The sequence below is a fragment of the Trachurus japonicus genome, chromosome 21 (genome assembly GCF_045865225.1).
Source record: "Trachurus japonicus isolate A0001 chromosome 21, Traja_1.0".
NCBI classification, from domain to species: Eukaryota; Metazoa; Chordata; class Actinopteri; order Carangiformes; family Carangidae; genus Trachurus; species Trachurus japonicus.
In genome coordinates this window covers 5847724-5872670 of record NC_140927.1, presented here as the reverse complement: position 1 = coordinate 5872670, position 24947 = coordinate 5847724, and the positions used below count along the sequence as shown (strand labels likewise).

Genomic DNA, 24947 nt, shown 5'->3' with positions numbered 1-24947 from the left:
CTTCAAACCCTAAGAGATAAGATTACATTAAAAGAAATGAAATAAAGTAGAGTAGTTGATCTTTGCCTTGCCTCTGGGTCTTGAGTCACAAGGTGTGAATGCACCATGTGCTCTTGCTAACTTGAAACCCCATTCAAGATCAAAACCCAGAACATCAAAACCTTGGACGACTCTAGCAGCTGGAGAGACTGGGACAGAGAAAAGAACAAGTTCTTTTAGAGAATTTCAATCTTTCCTATGGATGTTGACTTTGGACATTGAGTCTCAGGGCCAGTTTCACTGTCTCTGTTAGTAATAATAGTCATAATCATAATATTAATCTTTGTCAGTAATAATAATCAACGCTTACATCTTTAAAGGAAGATGAAGAAGTTTTCAAGAATCATTGGGAAGACTTTCAGAACTGATTTAATCCATGAATGTGGAAACGTGAGTGAGAGACTGAGACAGACATGTAGAGACTGAACTGTCTGTTCAACAGTGAGAAGGTTTCTGTGACAGGAGGAGACTCTGGTTCACTCAACACAGACTCACTGAGGAACCAGGAAAGAGTCTAAACCCAGGATACAGAGGTTGAGTGAAGGTGGTGTTGAAGGTGTAGAGGTGGATCAGTGTGTCAGAGGAGACTCTGTAGAAGGACAGAGAGCCAGCAGGACAGTCCACATACACTGCTACTCTGGTAGAGACAGAGGAGGAGGAGGAGGAGGACGAGGAGGAGATGTGTGTCTCTCTGTTATTGTGCCAGAACCAGTAACCATCATCAGAGCAGCTCAGACTCCAGGACTGATTGTTTCCTCCAAACCTACAGTCTCTACTACCGCCTTTCCTTCTGATTCCTCTGTAACTCACTGATATACGTACATTTCCTCTCCACTCGACCTCCCAGTAACAGCGACCAGTCAGACCAGTTGAACACAGCAGCTGACGACACCGCTCAAATCTGTCTGGATGATCAGGATATGACTGATCCTCCTTCACAAGTGTTGCCTTCCTGTTGTTGTCAGACAGTTTGATCTCTGTGTTCACTGTGTTTGTGTCGATTGTGAGTTGACAGGAATCTGATGGAGAGAACAAGACACAGCTGCAGTTATTGATCATGTGATCAGTTATTGACAGTTTGATGAAGACTCATGACGTCAGTGATGTGACAGTGTGAAGATGGTTGAATGTGCTGCTTTGTTTCCATGAATCAAAGTAAAAACACACTTACACTTCTTCAGACCTGGTGTCAACCATGGGACTCCAGCAGGCTCCACCCTGAAAGGAGGAGGGGGGTCAGAGCAGCATCTTCTCTGTCAGCATGCACACATGGACATTACATGGCTCTCACACACACTGTTTTATCACTGTGTTCACATGGAGGCTTGTATGGATGAACATTGAGCAAAGAGAAGGAGCTGGGGTGTATTCCATGATGCTCGCTTAGCTCAAAGTCTGTCTTAAAGGGGAACTATGCAAGTCTGCCGCTTTTTTTGCTGTTTTGGTTGCTTTTTCTCTATGGAGCTCCCCCTACAGTTTATTACAGCTGCATCTGTTTACAACATAGCTGGCGAGAAGGTAATCCATTTAGTAATGTCTACCAAAGTACGTTAACAATAATTGGTCGTGTTTGTGTCGTAGTGCTGTAAAGCATGTTTCTCGAGAGATGAGATCTGGGACGCCAGGTCGGAGCCGCTGATCCTGCAAGGTTGGTTTTTGGCTAAGAGACCCTAGGTCAGGGGTTGGCAACCTTTAGCATTAAAGGGGACCTATTATGCTCCTTTTTGCACCAACTAAAATAGTTCCTGGGTGTCTTAAAGACATGTCTGTGACGTGCTTCGGTCAAAATACCCCAAAGATCAAACATCACAGCATTCTCAAAAACAGGGCTCTGCAAAACGGTCTGTTTCAGTGGCCCCTCCCTTTAAATGCAAATGAACCACTCCCTCAGCATTGCGTTACCATGACGATGTCTACTACTAGTACCTATACTGATTTGGCCAAAATGTAGTATGCAAACAAAAGCTAAATCTGCAGTAGGCAAATTGCCAGATCTCCAGTCTGCATCTGACCAGTCTACATTGTGTAATGAAATGTGCCCATGACCGTCTCACCCTAACCAAAGATGGTATAGAGTAGTCTTTGCCATGTAGGCTACTGTAACCATGTAACATGTAATATAAAAATGCAAAAATAAATATATAAAATAAATTAAAAATATATGCAGACTGGTCAGTTCATTGTAAAACAGTTATTTATTGATGTAAATGTGGTGATTTGTGCACATAGACTACAGCAGCACTGCTCCTCTCCTCCTCCTTCTCACAGCTTCACTTTTCATTCAAACTAATTCAACTGCCACAAGATTTCATCAATGAGACCAACATTCTGCTAAATAGACTAACCACACGGCGGTAAACGTCTAAAAAACCTGCGGGTATGTTTATTAGCGATGGTTTTCTCTACCGCGATGAGCACGGACGCCTGCCCGGCCAAGGAGGCCTGCAGACGGGCTCTGCCTGTGTGAGGAGCCGCTGCAGCTCCGGAGCTCCGGTGCTCCGTCGGTCCAGCGTTACGTCGGTCCGGCGAACAACGTCGCCCCGGCGGTACGTCGCTCCTCACACAGGTACAGCTTCACTTACATGAAACGTCGGCGTAAACTTCTAAATAAAACTTAGTAAAGTGACGCTACAGCGCTAAAACATGCAGGGAAGAAGCAGGAAGTAGTCCGCTTCGCTCTCCGCTGTGACACCAGCCACAACAGAGCAGCATGGGAGGAGGCGGGGCCGGCTGGAGCAGAGACCTCGGCATGACCATGTAGGGGAGTCCGGCACGCCATGACGTAGACGCGAGCTCATGTCAAAAAAAACTCAGCGCAACCGAGTGTAACAGGTGTGCAGAGAAATCCCAATTATCTAGCAGGGTTTACCTCCAAATGCATTAACCTCAGGATATGACACTTCCACGGCCTCTAGAACCATTATCCAACATTTTAAACATATATAAAAGTCTGAAAAGCTGGAAAAGCATAATAGGTCCCCTTTAAAAGAGCCATTTTGGCTCTTTCCCACCATATTAAAATCCACTCCACTCACCATCTCACTGATTATGGTGATGATGATGATGATGATGATGTTGATGTTGGTGATTCCTCACTGTGGCTGACACTCACTTGAACTGCCTGTTGTTTTTATGTGATAGCTGTGATCTGTTGTATGTGTGACGGTTACATGTACAGTAATGTTTTAAAATTTTCTTACACCTACTGCAATCAAATTGCCCAAGTTGGGACAAACAAAATTACTTGACTTGACTTGACTCAGAGCTACAAAACCTATTTGACCACTAAATTGACGTGCATGAAAAAACAAGCGCATCGCACCGAATGTGCGCCGCTATGGTGTTGGGCTGTGAGCGCACATGGCACGCAATTACACTGAAAGTAATGGGCCTGTGCGCACAAAAATCTGGACGGCCCCCCCATACACATACACACATGCTGTATCCAAGGAGATTGGAGAGATGACATGTTTATTGCTGTAAAGTCAGAAAAACAGGACAGGTGGAATATGAGGACAACCATTTGACATCACTGTCAATTAAGATGGCAACATCTGGGTGAAATTATAATTTCAAATTTTATAAAAACGCAAACATCAAGAATGTATTTTTTATCACATTAATATGACTGATACCAACATTAATAGAGTCTAGGGCTGTGCGATACTGCAAAATTTGGTATCGATCAAATACCAAGTAAATACAGGGCCAGCATTGCTGATACCGATACCAATACCGATACTTTTTACTACTACCATCTCTATATCTTTTTGTAGGTAGCATATCTATTTTTGGTAGCACTACATAATACGGCCCGCGACTTACAGCGTACCTACCGCTCTCTTGCCGCGTAGGTTGCCGCTTATTTCACACAAGTACTGAGTAACTGCAGCTCACTTTCCCCCCTGTTTCCCCCGTGCATTTACAGTGTAACTAGGCTGCGTCTTAGCGCGTAACTTACATCCTGCTTCACACCAACTTCCACAGAAGTACAGGGTAACTCTCGCTGTTTTACAGTTTAACTAGGCTGCGTCTTGGCACGTAACTCCTGTCCTACTTTACACCAAATTACACAGTAACTCTCGCTCACTCCGCCACTAATTACCCCGCATTTTACAGTATAACTAGGCTGTGTCTTAGAGCGTAACTCCCGTACAATTACGTCCTACTTTCCCCGGACTTACAGTGTAACTCCTGCCAGGTACATTAGAAATTAAATAGTCTACTGTACAATATGTTGCAATCCATGTTTTCCAAAAGTGTCAGCAGCGACATTTCACCTCTATTTCAGAGATTTATTATTCATTATTTAATTGTATGGTTTGGAATAGGTGAGAAATGGGTATAGAGTGTGGACATTTTCCAATACAGTAACAGGCTGGCTGGTAGCAAACTTACCTCTCTAAAATGCACATCTATGAAAGTCTAGTTCTGTCATCCAAGGGCAAAACACAAACTATACAGTAATACATCCACAATAATGAGTCATTCGGAGAGTTAGAAAATGTTTTTATTATTTATTAACCAGAAAACACATGACACATCCACATCCATGATCATTCATAAACTTTAAGTACAGTAAGTACCCTACTGTAAGTGAGCACTGTTACCCCTCCTTAGTCTGCACCTACACAGTAGCTGTCATGCACCTACACACTACTTGTCTTAGAGTTACCCAGTAAGTAGAGGGTAACGGGCTGTATTATAAAGTAATGGCTGTTACTCCCTCCTTAGTCTGCACCTACACAGTAGCTGTCATGCACCTACACACTACTTGTCTTAGAGTTACCCAGTAAGTAGAGGGTAACGGGCTGTATTATAAAGTAATGGCTGTTACTCCCTCCTTAGTCTGCACCTACACAGTAGCTGTCATGCACCTACACACTACTTGTCTTAGAGTTACCCAGTAACTAGAGGGTAACGGGCTGTATTATAAAGTAATGGCTGTTACTCCCTCCTTAGTCTGCACCTATACAGTAGCTGTCATGCACCTACACTGTACTTGTCTTAGAGTTACCCAGTAACTAGAGGGTAACGGGCTGTATTATAAAGTAATGGCTGTTACTCCCTCCTTACGCTGCACCTATACAGTAGCTGTCATGCACCTACACACTACTTGTCTTAGAGTTACCCAGTAACTAGAGGGTAACGGGCTGTATTATAAAGTAATGGCTGTTACTCCCTCCTTAGTCTGAACCTATACAGTAGCTGTCATGCACCTACACACTACTTGTCTTAGAGTTACCCAGTAACTAGAGGGTAACGGGCTGTATTATAAAGTAATGGCTGTTACTCCCTCCTTAGTCTGCACCTATACAGTAGCTGTCATGCACCTACACTGTACTTGTCTTAGAGTTACCCAGTAACTAGAGGGTAACGGGCTGTATTATAAAGTAATGGCTGTTACTCCCTCCTTACGCTGCACCTATACAGTAGCTGTCATGCACCTACACTGTACTTGTCTTAGAGTTACCCAGTAACTAGAGGGTAACGGGCTGTATTATAAAGTATTCTTTGTTATTCCCTCCTTAGAGTGCAAATACACTGTAATTGTCCTGCAACTACAATGTAGTTGTCCCGGAGTTACCCAGTACCTACAAAGTAGCGGGCTGTATTATAAAGTATTCTTTGTTATTCCCTCCTTAGTGTGCAAATACACTGTAATTGTCCTGCAACTACACTGTAGTTGTCCTGGAGTTACCCAGTACCTTCTACTACAGCTGTAACTACTGTCTAAGTAGAACCAGTAAGTTAGAACACAGTTTGTTTCACGAGATAACATCATCTGAAAGTACAGTAATACAAAGACAAAACTAACTAAAGTGTCCCTGACATCATAAAATAACAGATTTCTACTGGCTTTTGTTATTTACATTAAAGTTCAGTTTTGTTCCTTCTGTTATAAACTGTTTCATTTAGTTTTGATCCATCTGTCTGGTCCTTCTAGGTCTAAAATAGTCAGTCAAGTCAGTTTCATTTGACAAAATGTACTTTCTAAGTTAGAAGAGTCAAGTTGAAAAGATTGTTGTGATACTACTATCACACTGGAGTGTGACACTCAGTAATGGAGACTGGATGGGCTCCTCCATAAAAGGTGATCTTGATCTTGATCCAGCTCCTTGGGTCAAGGCAGAGATCAGGGTCATGGGTGGCGTGCCATCTCCCTCGTCAGGTACCATTTTCATGGCATCTCAAAAACCTCACCTGTGTAGAAACATAATTATATATTGTATCATCAACTTCATCACATAAATGCATCACTGTAAAACAAAGTGAGAAAATTAATAACTTTGAACGGTACAGTTTTTCTCATCATGGAATAGGTACTTAATCCCGGTTTTACCTTTCACATCATAAATCATTAGCCTTTTAAACCATAACTTGTAAGCATATTAATCAATTACAAATTATACATATTTTTTTCTTTAACTATTGAGTAAATATTTTAACCATTTAAAAATCTTCAATTTTACAAAATCAATGCTATGACCATACTGTTTCACAACTGTAGGCTGCACCAGTACATTATTGTTACTCTTGACTGTATTCATCATAACATTTATGACCAACAGTAACGTTAGCTAATGGAGCTAATGTGGACAGTACTAACACAAATACAGTTCCCGGTTAGCGTGGTTCAGGGGAAAACCTATGGGGAAAACACACACTATTATCTTTAGCACAAGCTAACATTGCTAGCTGCGTTAGCATAGCTACTTAACTCACCAAGAGGTTGATAACGCGGTCAAACTGCCGTCGCACAGGTCCTGGGTTCATCCCTCTCGTCTCCCGGGGTGTTTGCTCTGTGTTTATATCAACATATCACATCGTAGACATTGCATGATTTCCCTCATTTCTCCACTTCGTCTCCTCCTTTCGTCCCTGGCTGTGTCAACAAGCTCCGTCCTCGCTGTGAGGTGGGACTTTCTACCTTCTCAACAGGCAACCAATGGCAAGTGAGCAGCTTCTGGTCTGACCAATGACAGATGGTCAAATCTGAGAGACTGTGGTTGTCAAATAGGATGAAATAAGTTGTCAATCACAGTCACTCACCTTTGACCATCTGTCATTGGTCAGACCAGAAGCTGCTCACTTGCCATTGGTTGCCTGTTGAGAAGGTAGAAAGTCCCACCTCACAGCGAGGACGGAGCTTGTTGACACAGCCAGGGACGACAGGAGGAGACGAAGTGGAGAAATGAGGGAAATTATGCAATGTCTACGATGTGATATGTTGATATAAACACAGAGCAAACACCCCGGGAGACGAGAGGGATGAACCGAGGACCTGTGCGACGGCAGTTTGACCGCGTTATCAACCTCTTGGTGAGTTAAGTAGCTATGCTAACGCAGCTAGCAATGTTAGCTTGTGCTAAAGATAATAGTGTGTGTTTTCCCCTGAACCACGCTAACCGGGAACTGTATTTGTGTTAGTACTGTACACATTAGCTCCATTAGCTAACGTTACTGTTGGTCATGAATGGTATGATGAATACAGTCAAGAGTAACAATAATGTACTGGTGCAGCCTACAGTTGTGAAACAGTATGGTCATAGCATTGATTTTGTAAAATTGAAGATTTTTAAATGGTTAAAATATTTACTCAATAGTTAAAGAAAAAAATATGTATAATTTGTAATTGATTAATATGCTTACAAGTTATGGTTTAAAAGGCTAATGATTTATGATGTGAAAGGTAAAACCGGGATTAAGTACCTATTCCATGATGAGAAAAACTGTACCGTTCAAAGTTATTAATTTTCTCACTTTGTTTTACAGTGATGCATTTATGTGATGAAGTTGATGATACAATATATAATTATGTTTCTACACAGGTGAGGTTTTTGAGATGCCATGAAAATGGTACCTGACGAGGGAGATGGCACGCCACCCATGACCCTGATCTCTGCCTTGACCCAAGGAGCTGGATCAAGATCAAGATCACCTTTTATGGAGGAGCCCATCCAGTCTCCATTACTGAGTGTCACACTCCAGTGTGATAGTAGTATCACAACAATCTTTTCAACTTGACTCTTCTAACTTAGAAAGTACATTTTGTCAAATGAAACTGACTTGACTGACTATTTTAGACCTAGAAGGACCAGACAGATGGATCAAAACTAAATGAAACAGTTTATAACAGAAGGAACAAAACTGAACTTTAATGTAAATAACAAAAGCCAGTAGAAATCTGTTATTTTATGATGTCAGGGACACTTCAGTTAGTTTTGTCTTTGTATTACTGTACTTTCAGATGATGTTATCTCGTGAAACAAACTGTGTTCTAACTTACTGGTTCTACTTAGACAGTAGTTACAGCTGTAGTAGAAGGTACTGGGTAACTCCAGGACAACTACAGTGTAGTTGCAGGACAATTACAGTGTATTTGCACACTAAGGAGGGAATAACAAAGAATACTTTATAATACAGCCCGCTACTTTGTAGGTACTGGGTAACTCCGGGACAACTACATTGTTGTTGCAGGACAATTACAGTGTATTTGCACTCTAAGGAGGGAATAACAAAGAATACTTTATAATACAGCCCGTTACCCTCTAGTTACTGGGTAACTCTAAGACAAGTACAGTGTAGGTGCATGACAGCTACTGTATAGGTGCAGCGTAAGGAGGGAGTAACAGCCATTACTTTATAATACAGCCCGTTACCCTCTAGTTACTGGGTAACTCTAAGACAAGTACAGTGTAGGTGCATGACAGCTACTGTATAGGTGCAGACTAAGGAGGGAGTAACAGCCATTACTTTATAATACAGCCCGTTACCCTCTAGTTACTGGGTAACTCTAAGACAAGTAGTGTGTAGGTGCATGACAGCTACTGTATAGGTTCAGACTAAGGAGGGAGTAACAGCCATTACTTTATAATACAGCCCGTTACCCTCTAGTTACTGGGTAACTCTAAGACAAGTAGTGTGTAGGTGCATGACAGCTACTGTATAGGTGCAGCGTAAGGAGGGAGTAACAGCCATTACTTTATAATACAGCCCGTTACCCTCTAGTTACTGGGTAACTCTAAGACAAGTAGTGTGTAGGTGCATGACAGCTACTGTATAGGTGCAGCGTAAGGAGGGAGTAACAGCCATTACTTTATAATACAGCCCGTTACCCTCTAGTTACTGGGTAACTCTAAGACAAGTACAGTGTAGGTGCATGACAGCTACTGTATAGGTGCAGACTAAGGAGGGAGTAACAGCCATTACTTTATAATACAGCCCGTTACCCTCTACTTACTGGGTAACTCTAAGACAAGTAGTGTGTAGGTGCATGACAGCTACTGTATAGGTGCAGACTAAGGAGGGAGTAACAGCCATTACTTTATAATACAGCCCGTTACCCTCTACTTACTGGGTAACTCTAAGACAAGTAGTGTGTAGGTGCATGACAGCTACTGTGTAGGTGCAGACTAAGGAGGGGTAACAGTGCTCACTTACAGTAGGGTACTTACTGTACTTAAAGTTTATGAATGATCATGGATGTGGATGTGTCATGTGTTTTCTGGTTAATAAATAATAAAAACATTTTCTAACTCTCCGAATGACTCATTATTGTGGATGTATTACTGTATAGTTTGTGTTTTGCCCTTGGATGACAGAACTAGACTTTCATAGATGTGCATTTTAGAGAGGTAAGTTTGCTACCAGCCAGCCTGTTACTGTATTGGAAAATGTCCACACTCTATACCCATTTCTCACCTATTCCAAACCATACAATTAAATAATGAATAATAAATCTCTGAAATAGAGGTGAAATGTCGCTGCTGACACTTTTGGAAAACATGGATTGCAACATATTGTACAGTAGACTATTTAATTTCTAATGTACCTGGCAGGAGTTACACTGTAAGTCCGGGGAAAGTAGGACGTAATTGTACGGGAGTTACGCTCTAAGACACAGCCTAGTTATACTGTAAAATGCGGGGTAATTAGTGGCGGAGTGAGCGAGAGTTACTGTGTAATTTGGTGTAAAGTAGGACAGGAGTTACGTGCCAAGACGCAGCCTAGTTAAACTGTAAAACAGCGAGAGTTACCCTGTACTTCTGTGGAAGTTGGTGTGAAGCAGGATGTAAGTTACGCGCTAAGACGCAGCCTAGTTACACTGTAAATGCACGGGGGAAACAGGGGGGAAAGTGAGCTGCAGTTACTCAGTACTTGTGTGAAATAAGCGGCAACCTACGCGGCAAGAGAGCGGTAGGTACGCTGTAAGTCGCGGGCCGTATTATGTAGTGCTACCCTATTTTTCAGTTCAAGTAGTTTTATTTCAACTGGCTGAATATATTCCCTATGTGACTATCTGAATAGTCTATTAATCAGTCTGCTAAATTACTGTGATGACCAATTACACTGAAAAATAACATTAGCCTATCTAATGCTGGAGATGACTAAATCTTACTTTCACTTCACTATAAGCTACATGGACATTCATATATCCAAATGGCACTCCTCTTCCGCTCTGCCATCATGCAGCCACAGCAGTGCGCTGCTCGCCTCGATTAGATTCAGATTCAGATTCAGATTCAGCTTTATTTGTCCTTTGCAAGGAAACTTGTTTTCACCCCCGTACGCCACACACAACCTCAAGATACATAAATACATACATTACATTACCCACCCATACACATTATGAGCCAGTGCCTTTGGTCAGGGGCACTGACTGGAGGATTGGTTGATTCACTGTCACCTGCTTCACTTAACTCATTGAGTGCCAGACCTTTTTTAAAATGGTCAGTGCCAGGTGCCAGCGTTTTGGGGCATTCTGAGTAATATGTCAAGACCCAGAGAGTATTTTGTACTATGACTCTGAAAACACCAAACAGCTCAAAGGAAAGAGGAGACTCTCTATTTAACTAGGGAAAAAACCATTTGTTTGTACCTTGTTCCATTCTTGATTTATCTTAAGTTGAATAGAGCCTGGTTGCACCAAAAAGACCACTTTTTTTCTAGAAAGCTGAGAAAAATGCATTTTTGTGAAAGAGAGTCTCTCAAGAAAAACAGTGATTTATCCGTTTTAATTTTGGCTTCAAAAACATGTAAGACATCTGAAAATTTCATTTCACATGTTTTTTCATTGTACAAAAAACAACAACAACAAAACAAGCAGGAGTCTTACTCTGCAGAGTGATGCCTGCTCTCCTACTCCTCCTGCAGTTGCTGCCCCCTCACCCTCTCCTAACCCCCTCCTCTCCCCCTCCCCTCACCCCCTCTCTGCCCCTCCCCTCTCCTCCTTCTCCTCCTGCTGCATCGTCTCTGAAGTAGTGAGGGAGACGTCGTGTCGTCTTCAGCCTCTCTGCTGGACGCGGCCGCGGCAGCAACTCACCGCGCTGATCTCTCGGTTCGTCGTCACGTCGGTTAGGCAGCAACTGGTGAAACTGACTCCGCGATCCGCTTTCGCTTCGGCATTTCGGTGCTGATCATCTAGATGAGTTTACCTTTCCTGCCTCCTCTGATCACTTCATGCTGGAGCTATGCTAATAGCACCGTAGCTAAGCTTTCCTCCAGCTCCACGTTACACTTGTTCCAGGCTCTGCCCGTCGTTTTCCTCTAGAAATAGAAACTTTTCCCAACTTTTTTATCTCTGTACCGATCGCACTCGTCTTCTCCTTCCTCTTCACTTCTTGCTCTGATCTACAGTCTTCTTCGTTCTACACATCCCAGAAGCCCCAAAATTACTCACAGTGTGCGCAACAGCGTCCCCATTTACCAGCCGCAGAAAAGTGCATTTGACGTATATATACGTCAATGGCACTCAAGCGTTGGATTTTGATTGACGTATATATACGTCAATGGCACTCAATGAGTTAATATGGTCATAATTTCCTTGAATTGATAGACTGGGCAGCCTAAATGTCATTTTCTACAATCAATTGTGTGAAAATTGTATAATAAAATAAATTAATATATTTTGTGAATTTCTTTATGCCTTAGATGTAACTATCTACATTAATTTTGTCACTTTGATGAGTTTTTTAAGTATTTTTCAGGCTTTTATGCCTTTATTTCAAGAGGACATGTAGAGATATGGAACGGGGAATGAGGGGGAATTACACGCAGAAAAGGACCACTGGGTGGAATCGAATCTGAGGCTGTTGCAACGAGGACTATAGTCTCTGATTAAAGGGCATCTGCTTTACCCAGTGAGCTACAGTATACAACACTCTTTGATGAGGAGTTTGCATACAGTATCTCACAAAAGTGAGTACACCCCTCAGTCGACAGCCGTTTGTGTGACCAGTGTGTGGTTAAGCTGTGTGTCGTGTTATCCCCGGTGTTTGGGAGGGTGGTTGGGTCCCCTACCCGACTGTGTGTTCTTCTCTTACAGGAACTCTCTTTAAGTTATAATTGTGAGTGGTAGCACCCCACACCGACCTCAATTTGGCACTGACTAAAAAAACATTTCTCATTTGGCCAATCCCTGGTTTTGGTTCTCTTTTTGCCAGATTTTATTTTATTTAATGTTGCTCCCCGTCTCCCCAAGACCTATGGGGACGTAACATATGGAAATGGAACTTGGATGTAACTAGTATTCAGTGTACAGCTTGAATAGCAGGATTTACTATCCACTGAAAGTAACTAACACACAGTCAGTATTGTCTAAATGGCTGGCAACACAATACCACACAATGAACATACAGACCGACTTGATGCAGTGTGGTCTGAGTATTGACAGGCTGACCTCCCACGTCTTCAACCTCTGCAGCAACGCTGGCACTCATGCGTCTTGTGACCCTGGCGCGGCCCGTTCATAGTGGAAGACGTCTTGGAAAACTTGTGTATGACTTTGCCCACAGTGCTGTAGCTCAGTTTCAGGGTATTACTAATCTTTTTATAGCCTGTGCCAGGCATGGGCAACCTATTCCACAACGGGCTGGTGTGGCTGCAGGTTTTCTTTCCAACCAACCAGCAGCACACCGAATTTGACTCATTTAATCAACTGATCTCAGTCTTCAGACAGTTAAAGCTGTACACTTACTACTCCAATGTATATCCAAGTTTCATTTCTATAGTATTATAAGTATTATAAGAAGATCCGCCTCTGTTACCTTATTAATGGCAGCAGTGTTTCCTTCTCTTGTTATACATTCATTCATCATAAATCTCCATAAGGAGTGACAAGTGGAGCCAGCTGATCTCACTTGACGAAATGGGTAATAGCTTGGTTTGCAGTTTACATAAATTTCATTCAAGTTTTAAAATTACACCACAGTCCAACTTTGAATACCCCACTGGAGTATTTATCTTGTGATTATACAGAGCAGGAGAAGAGGAGGAGGAGGAAACACTTTATTGGGTGTTTTCACCATGTGATGTTACTGTGTGAAACATACTTTCACTCTCTCTCAAGCTGCTTAAACACACATTAGCAGCCTCTCCATACCTGAGAGAGTCCAGTCTCCAGTCTGGATCCTCCAGTCCAGCAGACAGCAGCTTCACTCCTGAGGCTCCTGGATGATTGTAGCTCAGGTCCAGCTCTCTCAGATGGGAGGGGTTGGAGCTCAGAGCTGAGGCCAGAGAAGCACAGCCTTCCTCGGTGACCAGACATCCTGACAGACTGAACACACACAACAACACACAGGAACCCTCTGTCAACACCTGCTGCTGTGTTCAAGTGTCATCAGATAAACAGCTGGATGGATCCTCACCTGAGAGTCTCCAGTCTACAGTATGGACTCTCCAGTCCACCAGACAGCAGCTTCACTCCTGAGTCCTGTAGGTTGTTGTTACTCAGGTCCAGGTGTCTCAGACTAGAGGACTGGGAGCTGAGGACTGAGGACAGAGCTTCACAGCTTCTCTCTGAGAGGTTACAGCTGCTCAGTCTGAAGAAGAATTCAAGGAAAAGCACTCACATACTCAATATGGAGTAAATGACAGGTTAGAATCATAAACACAAAACATTAACGTGAACCTGAAAGTTTCTAGTTTACTTTTTCAGTACATTTTATTTTAGGTAGATTTGATTATCTTATCATTATATGATCTTTTTTAGACTTAAAAAATAATTTGTTAAAACTTCAGTTGATGCAGATGAAAATGAAATACATTCAAGTTTATTTGTTGTGTGTTTTAGATGGATAAATAATCTCCTGTTTTTTTTTCAGTAGATCCTCATTCTGCCTCCATCACCAAACTAAAATCACTGCCACTAACAAACTATATGTCAGGGATTTTGGAGAGGACTGGACCCAAATGGAGACGCGGGTAGAGACCGGGTTGGTGGAGTGAACAAAAAGATTGCACATGGACAATAGGGTATAAATGCAGACAATTTGACCAAGACAATGGGAAAACACTGAGGTTCCCTTCTCCACTTAGTCTTCTCATTCGCTACTATTGTCAAGATAGCAGTTGGATGCAGTCAAAATGGGAGAAACGGTGGATACACACTTACCAGTGAAGAAAAAGAAATACAGTCTGAGTGAGGTGCTGGTCACCACTCAAGCCTGTACGCTAGGCTTCCATTCTCACCACAACGGCCCTCCTAGTAGCCCTACTAGTCAGCAGTCTAAGTCAGCCGGCTCCTCTCGATGTGGAAGAGCAGCGACTTTACTCCGAGCTCCTCCTGGGTGACAGAGATCCTCACCCTATGTCTAAGGGAGTGCCCTGCCACCCTGTAGAGGAAACTCATTTCAACTGATTGTATCCTAGATCTTGTTCTTTCGGTCCTGACCATAGGGGAGGGTAGGAAATTCATAGATGGACCAGTAAATCGGGAGAGCTTTAGACTCCTTCTTTACCACAACAAGACCGGTACATTGAACGGGATACTGATGCTTCTGCACCGATCCCTCTGTCAATCTCACGTTCCATCCTTCCCCCACTTGTAAAAAAGACCCCAATACTAGGGATGCACGATAGTTATCGGTCCGATAATTATCGGCCCGATATCAGGAAATTATGACGTAATTTCGATAAGTCGGATATCATAAACTTATCGGCCCGATAAGATTTATTATATATTTTTTGTCAGCACTGCGGTATGGGTCGTTCTTTTTTTACCAAGCGCTCTCACTCAGAGCGCTCTGCTCTACTCCTACATGAGACCTGTGGCCTGCAGTGAATGCTGCGTTCAGGTGGCCTCCCTATAATCAGAAAAACAACTTTCTGACTGAAATCAGAGTAGTCCCTCATTTCGGAAAACAACTCGTCAACTAGGTCATAATTTTGGTAGTTGCCGACTTCACTTGACTTATCCCAATTACCCTTATTACACATAAACCATAGAAATATGAACATAAAAAGGTCTGAAGAACGGCTTGCAAAACAGGAACAGGGAACTTCCGTCAACAACGTGCGTACTGGGTTTGTTTACACAACATGACGGCGCTAATGTGGGACGGTAATAAAGAAGACAGCTCGCTGGATATCTGTAATAAATGTTCCAAGGAAGCTCCACGAGGAGGGAAAAATAGCACGAGCAAACCTGGTCAGTCACCTGAAACATGAGCGTCGCTCCGACGGAGTTTTTAAAGCTACGAGGACGATGCTAACGACGCTAGCAACATAAAGCTAACTGTAAGAAGCCACCAGGACACAGACACACTCTCCCTCTCTCTCACCCTCAACCACCCCCCCCCCACACACACACACAAACTCTGGCCCCGTCCAGACGAATACGCGGCTTCACCGAATCCGATCTTTTTCTTAATCGTTTTGAAAAAAATCTCCGTAAACACGGCATCGTTTTCTGCGTCCACACGCATCACCTGAAAACGACCCAAAACGCTGTAGTACATACTGCAGGCGTGTGTGTGGAGCGTGTGTGGCGCTGCAGCGCTGCTTGCCACATAAACACTTAAGACAGCTGAAGAAGACTGGAAGTCCCCGCTGTAATTCAATAGAAGAAGTTCCCCGCTGTATTCAAACCTCAAACATGGGATTAAATGTTGACAGGGAGTCGTGTCAGAGTAAATACGACGATCAGTGATGATTAAACAGGCGCGATTCAGCCGCAGCGTCTGAGCGACCTGACGGTAGTCGGCCGAGACTGTCAGTGTGCAGCTGCTGCTGCAGCGGTGTGTGTGTGTGTGTCAGCGGCGCCGGATTCATTTTAGAGGTGGGGGGGCCATGGAGTTTGGGTTGTTATGGGGCATAAATTTACACACTCACTGTCGGTCGGTGCAATAGTCATATTGTAGCGTCCGGCCGTGATGCGTAATACCAGCGTAATACCAGCATAATGCGTAATCCCCCCCCCCCCCCGCCAGCGTCTCCCAAAATGTTGTGAATACACCTCTTAAAGCCTGGACCTGATGCAGCCGGACTCACGAGCAGTCTCTCGGCTGGACCACGGCAAAAATAAATAAATAAATAGCCTAAAAGAACCCCGTGGTTCGACCTGACCCAATTTTTAATCAGAATTTTAATAATAGAAAACACCATTTGTGAATTTGAGATCTCTAAAATGTTTCTGTAGGTAAATTTACCATCATGGATCAAGCAGAAAATCAGCCTTTGTAAAAGCCGAAGTAGCCTACTGTAACAGTTTATGAGCACTCAGGTCTGTGGCGCATCAGTCTGCAGCGGCTACTTTTCACCTCTTTTCTTGTCATTCATGTTTTAATAATAGGAACAATGCTTAAGGTCAACGCCTGCTAAGACAGACGTTTGGACTTTATGTAGCTAAATAACTGTCTCAGTCCATGACTAGACTCACTTCATATAGACAGCTGTTATAGACCACTCGGGCCAGCTGTGGTCATGAGTTATTACAATGTTTCCATTTTGTTGTTTTTGCGCGTCTCTTCTTTTTCTCACAAGTTACGGTTTTTACTGGCAAAACGAGCCAGTTAGAAATGAATAAAGGAAAAGAAAAAATAATATCCAGGAGACTTTGTCCCGTCCTCAGGACGTGCGCGAGGGAGGATCAGCTGGTGGCTCAGGTTTAGTGATGTCATGGCTGTCAGCTGCACATCTGTCAGCAGGTCCGCTCGCCCGCTCCACACTTCACAAACTTTAGGAATAAGCTAGATGTTGATTCTGTAAACAGACAGTGACATGCTGGAAATAAGCAGACACCATAGGCTACTCGCCCTCGTTAATATTGATTATTGAATTACTGTACGTAACGTCATAAATCTCTCGCTGCTGTAGTCCGGTTCATCACCTTTCTTTGTGGGTGTAGGCTACGTCATCTCCAGGTGAAACAACTGTAACAACTGTAAAACACCTGGAATTGATAATAACTAAAGGCAGATCACCAAAGCTGAACTAACACGTCCTAATCAGGTTAATTCATCTTTTCCTCGCATTTTTTCAAAGTAAACTTCCCTTCGCTCACCGGCAGAGCAGAAGTTGCACTAGGTCCACAGTGTTTGTGGATGAAGCCTGACGAAGGTGAAGGTGACACTGCTCAGACAATAATAAGCGGAGGGAGGACGACGGAAGCTGGAGAAGCTCCGCTCAGCTGTGCATTCACGTGGGCACCATATGGCCGGAGAGACTTGAATTACTGGGCTGCACTATAGACAGAGTAGCATTAGATTTGATTTAAAATGAAAGATTCTATGTTTTACTGGTTTATTTCATTTGATGTGGGTGGGACCGGGGGAATGATTGAAACCGGGATAGCGTGTGGTGATCAGCGACCGGTAGAGCAGGGCAGGGCCGTAAAGTGGGGGGGCCAATGGCCCCTTGGCCCCCCCCATTCCGGCGCCATTGGTGTGTGTGTCTCAGGTTACAGGTAGCGCGGCGGGGGGCATGACATCATCGTTTCAGAAAAAAGACGTATTGGCCGTCCAGACGAAAACGCTGGGGCGGCGTTTTCAAATTTTCCCACTCTGGGACCCGTTTAAAAAAAATACCGTTTTCACCCCCCAAAAACGCCAGATTCGTGTGGACACGAGGCCAATCCGATAAAGTATTTATCCGGATTCGAAAAAAACGGATTCGTCTGGACGGGGCCTCTGTCTGTCCGTCTCTCTCTCCCCCTCTCTGAAAAGTTAGCCTATTCATTTGTATGGAACCAGCCAAGCTTTTATAACTTGTGGGATGCACTTTTCCCACTTTGTATTTATTTTAAATGAGTAAAATAAATACATAAAATAATGATTATAAATAATCTAATAAAATCAGTTCTAGAGTCTTTTATTTTGTATATCAATAAGTAATGCAGCTTATTTAAATAGATGTTCATTTGAGATATCAAATAGTTTTGTTTGATATCTTTTAGCAAATGTTTGAAAGGCTTGTTAACAGAATATCTTCATTTAAAGAGTCAAAACTGTTTTTGGTTTGTTTATGGTATTGATGTCATGATATATGTTAGGTCCTCACTAGTCTTTTTATCTCCAGGTATGTTATCGGTTATCAATATCGGTATCGGCCTTTGGAAGCAGAAAGTTATCGGTTATCGGTATCGGTTTCAAAAAAATGTTATAATGCATCCCTACCCAATACACTTAAACACCTCCATTTGAGGCAGGAGCTCTCCTCCGACCTGGAGGAGGCAAGCCAACTCTTATGGCTTTCCTTCATGGTGTCAAAGCCACGTGAGAGGATGAAAGGCAGGGTTTCTTACAAGAATGAATGATGAGATGTATCCGATCCTTCGGTGACGAGTTAACAAGCTTGTTGCACACCCGTGGCTACGTCGTGGTAATCTTCTCCGAGCAGTTTTTCTACTAATGTTATGGCTTTCCTTCGTGGTGTCAAAGCCACGTGAGAGGATGAAAGGCAGGGTTTCTAAGCATTACCAAATTAACTCAAATAAAAAGAGCCATGAACTGGAACAATTATTAAATTACATCAAACAATACAAGTCATCAAACATCAATAAAGTATTGTCTCAAACTCTTATGTATCACTCCCTTTTTTTTTGATCATGTGATCCTCTTGTCTTCACACTGCTTCTTGCAGCCCTCATCCCAGCCCATTCTCACACTCAGCTACAAATCGCCCCAGTACATGTTGAAGGTCCTGTCTCAAGGGATCCATCAGGACAACATCATCAACAATCTATGGCCTCCCGGAACTTCTCACAGACTCAAGTTTTTGCTTCAGCAACTGCCAGAGCCGCAGCATGCTTGGCTTTCCGGGAACCATCAGCTGCCTTAGGGGTCCCACAAGCCAACCAGGCTTGATAGGACTCCTTCCCGTATTTCTAGAGTCCACCACCACGTTCGGCGATTTTTGCCACAACAGGCACTAGGGATTTTATGGCCACAGCTCCGAATGGCTGTATCAACAATGGATGAGGAGAACATGGTCCACTCAGACTCAGTGTCTCCAGCCTCCCTTGGGATCTGGTCAAAGCTGAAGCTGATGAAGACCCCTCTGACAGAGGGTTCCACCAGATGTTCCCAACAGACCCTCAAAATAAGTTTTATGTGTGCCAGGTCTGTCCAGTCTTTTGGTTGTAATAGTTATTTCTTTGGAGATTGAGGTGCTCTTTTTTTAAAGTATATTTTTGGGGCATTTATGCCTTTATGGATAGTACAGTTGAGACAGACAGGAAAGGGGGAGGCAGAGAGAGGGGGGATGACATGCAGCAAATGGCGCCCGACGCGGGACTCGAATCGGGGCCGACCGCAGCAAGGACTGTGCCACTATACATGGGGCGCCCCCTCTAACCACTACGCCACGCGACGCCCTAGGAGATTGAGGTGCTCTTGTGTAAAAATAAAACTAATATTTTGTCGATCAAAATATGCGTCACGTCAAGTGTTTCTATCATGAACTACATCAAAAGTAAACATCGCTCACACCTCACAGATGAGAGCTCACAATTGTGAAAATCAAAGTGACGTCTTACAATATATGTGGCTACGCTGTGCAGTTCAGTGGCAGTAATCACATTAAAGCTACAGTTGGTAAGTTGGTGAAAGTAAAGTCCTCAACTTGGTCGGAAATAAACTGTCAGGTCCCTTTATGAACCTCTGCCAAGTGCCCCCCACACACAGAGACACACGCAGACACACACAGACACACACACGCGCAGGCACACACACTCACGAAGTAGCCATAATGCACCCACAGAAGACGTACTGTATTCTTAGCAACCGGAGACAAATAAGCAGCTTGACGGATCCTCACCTGAGAGTCTCCAGTCTACAGTGTGGTCTCTCCAGTCCACCAGACAGCAGCTTCACTCCTGAGTCCTGCAGGTCGTTGTTACTCAGGTCCAGGTGTCTCAGACTAGAGGACTGGGAGCTGAGGACTGAGGACAGAGCTTCGCAGCTTCTCTCTGAGAGATTACTGTCGCTCAGTCTAAAGAGATGATCATAAAGGAATAAAGAAGAAAGGATTTAATTTTCTGTCCCATTGAAAAGACAAAGCGTCTTTAAAGATAGTATTCTGATGACGTCACGCGAGCGCAGTCCGCCATATTGTACGGATACTGCCATCGTCTGTTATGCACCAGCAACTGAGCGGCCTCAACGGTTTGTGGGCAATATAATGTTATTTCACAAGTTGGTACTAAGCAGGATTTCTCCCATGGCTATGCTTAAGTATATTTTTTGGCGTTTTTGCCTTTATTTGATAGCACAGTTAGATAGACAGGAAAGGGGGAGGCAGGGAGAGGGGGAATTACATGCAGGAAATGTCTGCCCGATGCGGGATTCGAACCGGGGACGCCTGCGTTGAGGACTGTAGCCTCTACATGGGGCGGCCGCCTTAACCACTGCACCACGCACCGCCCCAACTATGCTACGTTTTTACCTTAACTAAAAAGCTCCGGAATAATTGTGATAGTTACTAAATTACTTGCGACTTGTTACAAGTGAGAATGGAGGCTCTCTGCCTTCAATCTGGTGTCTCTGGCATCAGTGTAGTACCTGGCTGCCGCCCTGGTGTCCCAACTTAACTTCTTTTTTAGTCCTTCAAATTTGAGTGGTTAATAATATGTTTTCCTGTGGCATTATACATTTAAAACACATATTTATTCTTGGTTTACCTGGTCTTTAATTTTCTGTCCTATTGAGAAGACAAAAGCATCTTCATATAATGACGATGAAATTCAACCATCTTTACACTCACAGAGCTTTGTCGGAGGCTTTGACCACTGGCAGCAGCCTCAGAAGAGCCTCCTCTGAAGCAGAGTATTTCTTCAGGTCAAACTCGTCCAGATCTTCTTCTGATGACAGTAAGATGAAGACCAGAGCCGACCATTGAGCAGGAGACAGTTTATCTGTGGAGAGACGTCCTGATCTCAGGGACTGTTGGATCTCCTTCACTAGAGAACAATCATTCAGTTCATTCAGACAGTGGAACAGGTTGATGCTTTTCTCTGCAGAAGGAGTCTCTTCAATCTTCTTCTTGATGTACTGGACTGTTTCCAGGTTTGTCTGTGATTCACTTTCTGTCTGTGTCATCAGACCTCGTAGGAGATTCTGATTGGTCTCCAGTGAAAGCCCAAGGAGGAAGCGGAGGAACAAGTCCAGGTGTCCATTTGGACTCTGTAAGGCCTCGTCCACAGCGCTCTGGTGGAAAGATATCAGTTCAGGTTTGTATCTAAAGACTTTGGTCCGCATGGTGGACAACAGTGGAGCCACCCAGGATGTTCTTTGTTCTACTAAGTTCAGGTTGAGTCCAGAGTTGATGAAGGTCAGATGGACATGAAGAGCAGCCAGAAACTCCTGAACACTCAGATGGACGAAGCAGAACACCTTGTCCTGGTACAGGCCTCTCTCCTCTTTAAAGATCTGTGTGAACACTCCTGAGTACACTGAGGCTGTTCTGATATCGATGCCACACTCTGTCAGGTCTGATTCATAGAAGATCAGGTTTCCTTTCTGCAGCTGCTCAAAAGCCAGTTTTCCCAGAGACTTAATCATCTTCCTGCTCTCTGGACTCCAGTGTGGATCTGTCTCAGCTCCTCCATCATACTTGACCTTCTTCAGTTTTAGATGAACCACCAGGAAGTGGATGTACATCTCAGTCAGGGTCTTGGGCAGCTCTCCTCCCTCTCTGGTCTTCAACAGCTCCTCCAGAACTGTAGCAGTGATCCAGCAGAAGACTGGGATGTGGCACATGATGTGGAGGCTTCGTGATCTATTGATGTGGGAGATGATCTTTCTGGCCTGCTCCTCATCTGTGAACCTCTTCCTGAAGTACTCCTCCTTCTGTGGGTCAGTGAACCCTCTGACCTCTGTCACCATGTCAACACACTGAGGAGGGATCTGATTGGCTGCTGCAGGTCGTGTGGTTATCCAGAGGCGAGCAGAGGGAAGCAGTTTCCCCCTGATGAGGTTGGTCAGCAGCACGTTGACTGAGGTGGACTCTGTCACATCAGTCAGGATCTCAGTGTTGTGGAAGTCCAGAGGAAGTCGACACTCGTCCAGACCGTCAAAGATGAAGACAACCTGGAACTGATCAAACCTGCAGATTCCTGCTTCTTTGGTTTCAGAGAAGAAGTGATGAACAAGTTCCACCAAGCTGAACTTTTTCTCTGACAAAACATTCAGCTCTCTGAAGGTGAAGGGAAAGGTGAAGTGTATGTCCTGGTTGGTTTTGTCTTCAGCCCAGTCCAGAGTGAACTTCTGTGTTAAGACTGTTTTCCCAATGCCAGCCACTCCCTTTGTCATCACTGTTCTGATTGGTCTGTCTCTTCCAGGTGGGGCTTTAAAGATTTTTTCTTGTCTGATGGTTGTTTCTGGTCTGTCTGGTTTCCTGGACACTGTTTCAATCTGTCTGACCTCATGTTCATCATTGACCTCTCCAGCCCCTCCCTCTGTGATGTAGAGCTCTGTGTAGATCTGGTTCAGAAGGGTTGGGTTTCCTGCTTTAGAGATCCCCTCAAACATACACTGGAACTTCTTCTTCAGGGCATATTTGAGATTATGTCCACAAACAGCAGTAACATGTCCTGAATGAACACAACAGAAATAAGATTCAGAAAGAAAATATAACATTTTAATTCCTATAAACGACTATAAGAACATTTTTCTCTCCATGTGTTGATGTCAGTGAACGTCTCATTTGTCCATCATGTTGAATCTTTAGAGAAATTCTCTTACTGCTCTGCAGACGCTCAGCCAGCTCCTCCTGCTTCAACCTCCTCAGGAAGTTCACTGTGATCTTCACTAATGCCTCTCTGCTGCTCCTCCTCTGCTCTTCATTGTCACCATCCATCACCTCCTCATCCTCCCTCTGGCTCCCTGAGCATTCTGGGTAATCTGGACTCAGAGCCTTGTGGATCTTCTTCAGCTCGTTCTTGACAAAAGTGACCATGTTCTCCTCCAGCAGCTGGAACAGAAACTCTATGAGTGACAGCATCAAACTAAAACCATGGAGCCAAACATCAGATCCATGTTGGACAGACTGACAATCCACTGGTGTCAAAGTGCAGCATGGAGATGATTGTGAACACAACAGATGTGACAGCAGCTATTGGACATGTCCTCACCATAAATATGGAGTCCAGGTGTGTCTGATGCTGCTGGGCAGACTGACCACTGGGAACCTCTGAGCTCTCCTGGTCCACTCTGTGGAGGAATCAGTGTCAAGTCAACATCAGTACAGAGAGATAATACAAGATGGACTTTATATGTCCCCTGAGGACGTTCACAACAGACAGAGACACTTTGATTTCAGACCTGGTCCAACAACACGTCGTACAAACTAGTTCTTTTCTACAATAACCAGAGTCTGACTGTCAGTTACAGCTTACATCTGATCAGCTGATCCATGTCCTCCTTTAAATTCAATGTCCCAGTCTTTTGACTGGTTGCTCTTTAAAGACAGACAGCTGGGTTCAGGAGAGTCTGGTCTCTGCTGCTGGATTCTGAAACAACAGCACAAGTGATGTGAAAATAATTTTTGAAAAGAAAAAATGAACACAGAAAAATGTGAATGACTTCCATTCCTTTATTTATGTTAATAAACAACCCTCTTAGGCCACATTCACGTTGTATGTTTCTTTAAACTTTGTATTTTTCCACTTATCATTTTAAAGATTTTCATGCTGCACATCTTCAGAAAAAGGACAGTCTGAACAAACTAGGGTTTACATCATATGAATACAAAACGAACCTTCCATTTTCCTGTAGATTAAAGGGCACATTTTATGCAAAATCCACTTTATACTGGTTTTGTAGTGGTAGTGTAGTGTAGCTCTCTTTCTCTCATTATTTGAAATGAGAAGTGTAGCAGTTCCGTTTTCATTAAGTCCTCATCACGGATGGAGAGCACATCTAAACGAGGAAAACCACATCAATATTCTCCGGTACCGTGTCTGCACCGTGCGGAGTTCACGCTGTGCCTCAGTTTTCACACAAAACTATCTGATGGCTCCCATGTTTCTCCTTCTTCTGCGCCAGTAAAATGGGAACAATAATATAACATTTAAGACAATAGTCTCATAAACTATTTGATTTAAAAAATAAATAATTACACAACTATTCGAACATTTGAAAATCATTGCCCATCCCTATCCCCAATGTCAACAATAGCACATGGTACCTAGGTCACCAGGCTCTTCAGAGAGGAGAAGAGCCTGGTTTCTGTTTACTCTGAATTTTGTCTGCATTCTGGTTTCGGTCTTATAGCGGATCCGGAAATCACCAGATTCACCAAAGTAATAGTGTTCACCAACATAAAAGTTATAAAATAGACAATATCTTATAAGTACAATGAAAGAAAAAGGTTAACTTAATGGCTCTGGGATTTTCTTGTAAATTACATACCTTCAATTGAAAAGTTTCAGGGCATTTTATTAGCTTGGTGTTTTTATTTTGACGGAAAGGCCTGTTTCTCTTGCCCTGATTCCGGTTGCTTACCAAAACAGCGAGTCAACGGCCCCAGACTACATGGTACCAGTAGCGAAAACCACACCCTCTCCTTATAACGGGTGTGGAGTAGATGTGGTTTGCACATTAAATTTGCAACATTGTGGAGTTTCAGCTTCCACCATCTAGTTGAGAAGCGCTATCGTCTGGGGGGGAAAACCCCAACTTAATGAAAAC

The 24947-nt window shown here is 43.5% G+C and overlaps 3 protein-coding genes across 3 annotated transcripts in view; 1 reads left to right on the top strand and 2 right to left on the bottom strand.

Moving 5' to 3' along the window:
• LOC146964685 (uncharacterized) overlaps positions 1–23760 on the bottom strand; it is a 29089-nt gene extending 5329 nt beyond the window's left edge. The window contains exon 1 of the mRNA XM_085764160.1: positions 23654–23760. Coding sequence (XP_085620286.1) covers positions 23654–23655 — 2 coding nt within the window. The 5' untranslated portion in view covers positions 23656–23760. The remainder of the gene's footprint in view (positions 1–23653) is intronic.
• Positions 1–24947, top strand: part of arglu1a (arginine and glutamate rich 1a) — a 420179-nt gene that overhangs the window by 135981 nt on the left and 259251 nt on the right. The gene's annotated exons all lie outside the window — the stretch shown is intronic.
• LOC146964686 (uncharacterized) lies at positions 505–21356 on the bottom strand. The gene is made up of 5 exons (XM_085766195.1): positions 21022–21356; positions 13689–13862; positions 13424–13597; positions 1211–1257; positions 505–1058 (listed from the first exon to the last, which is right to left on the bottom strand). Exons 1-5 carry the CDS (start codon positions 21354–21356, stop codon positions 520–522), a joined length of 1269 nt encoding a protein of 422 aa, XP_085622321.1. The 3' UTR covers positions 505–519.

Excerpts from the sequence above, each read along its gene's own strand:
- LOC146964686 (XM_085766195.1), bottom strand. The coding sequence starts at position 21,356 with ATGACACAGACAGAAAGTGAATCACAGACAAACCTGGAAACAGTCCAG. Across the intron at positions 1,258-13,423 it reads TGGAGACTGGACTCTCTCAG|GGTGGAGCCTGCTGGAGTCC; the intron begins GTATGGAGAGGC and ends TCCTCCTTTCAG. Across the intron at positions 1,059-1,210 it reads GACACCAGGTCTGAAGAAGT|ATTCCTGTCAACTCACAATC; the intron begins GTAAGTGTGTTT and ends TCTCTCCATCAG.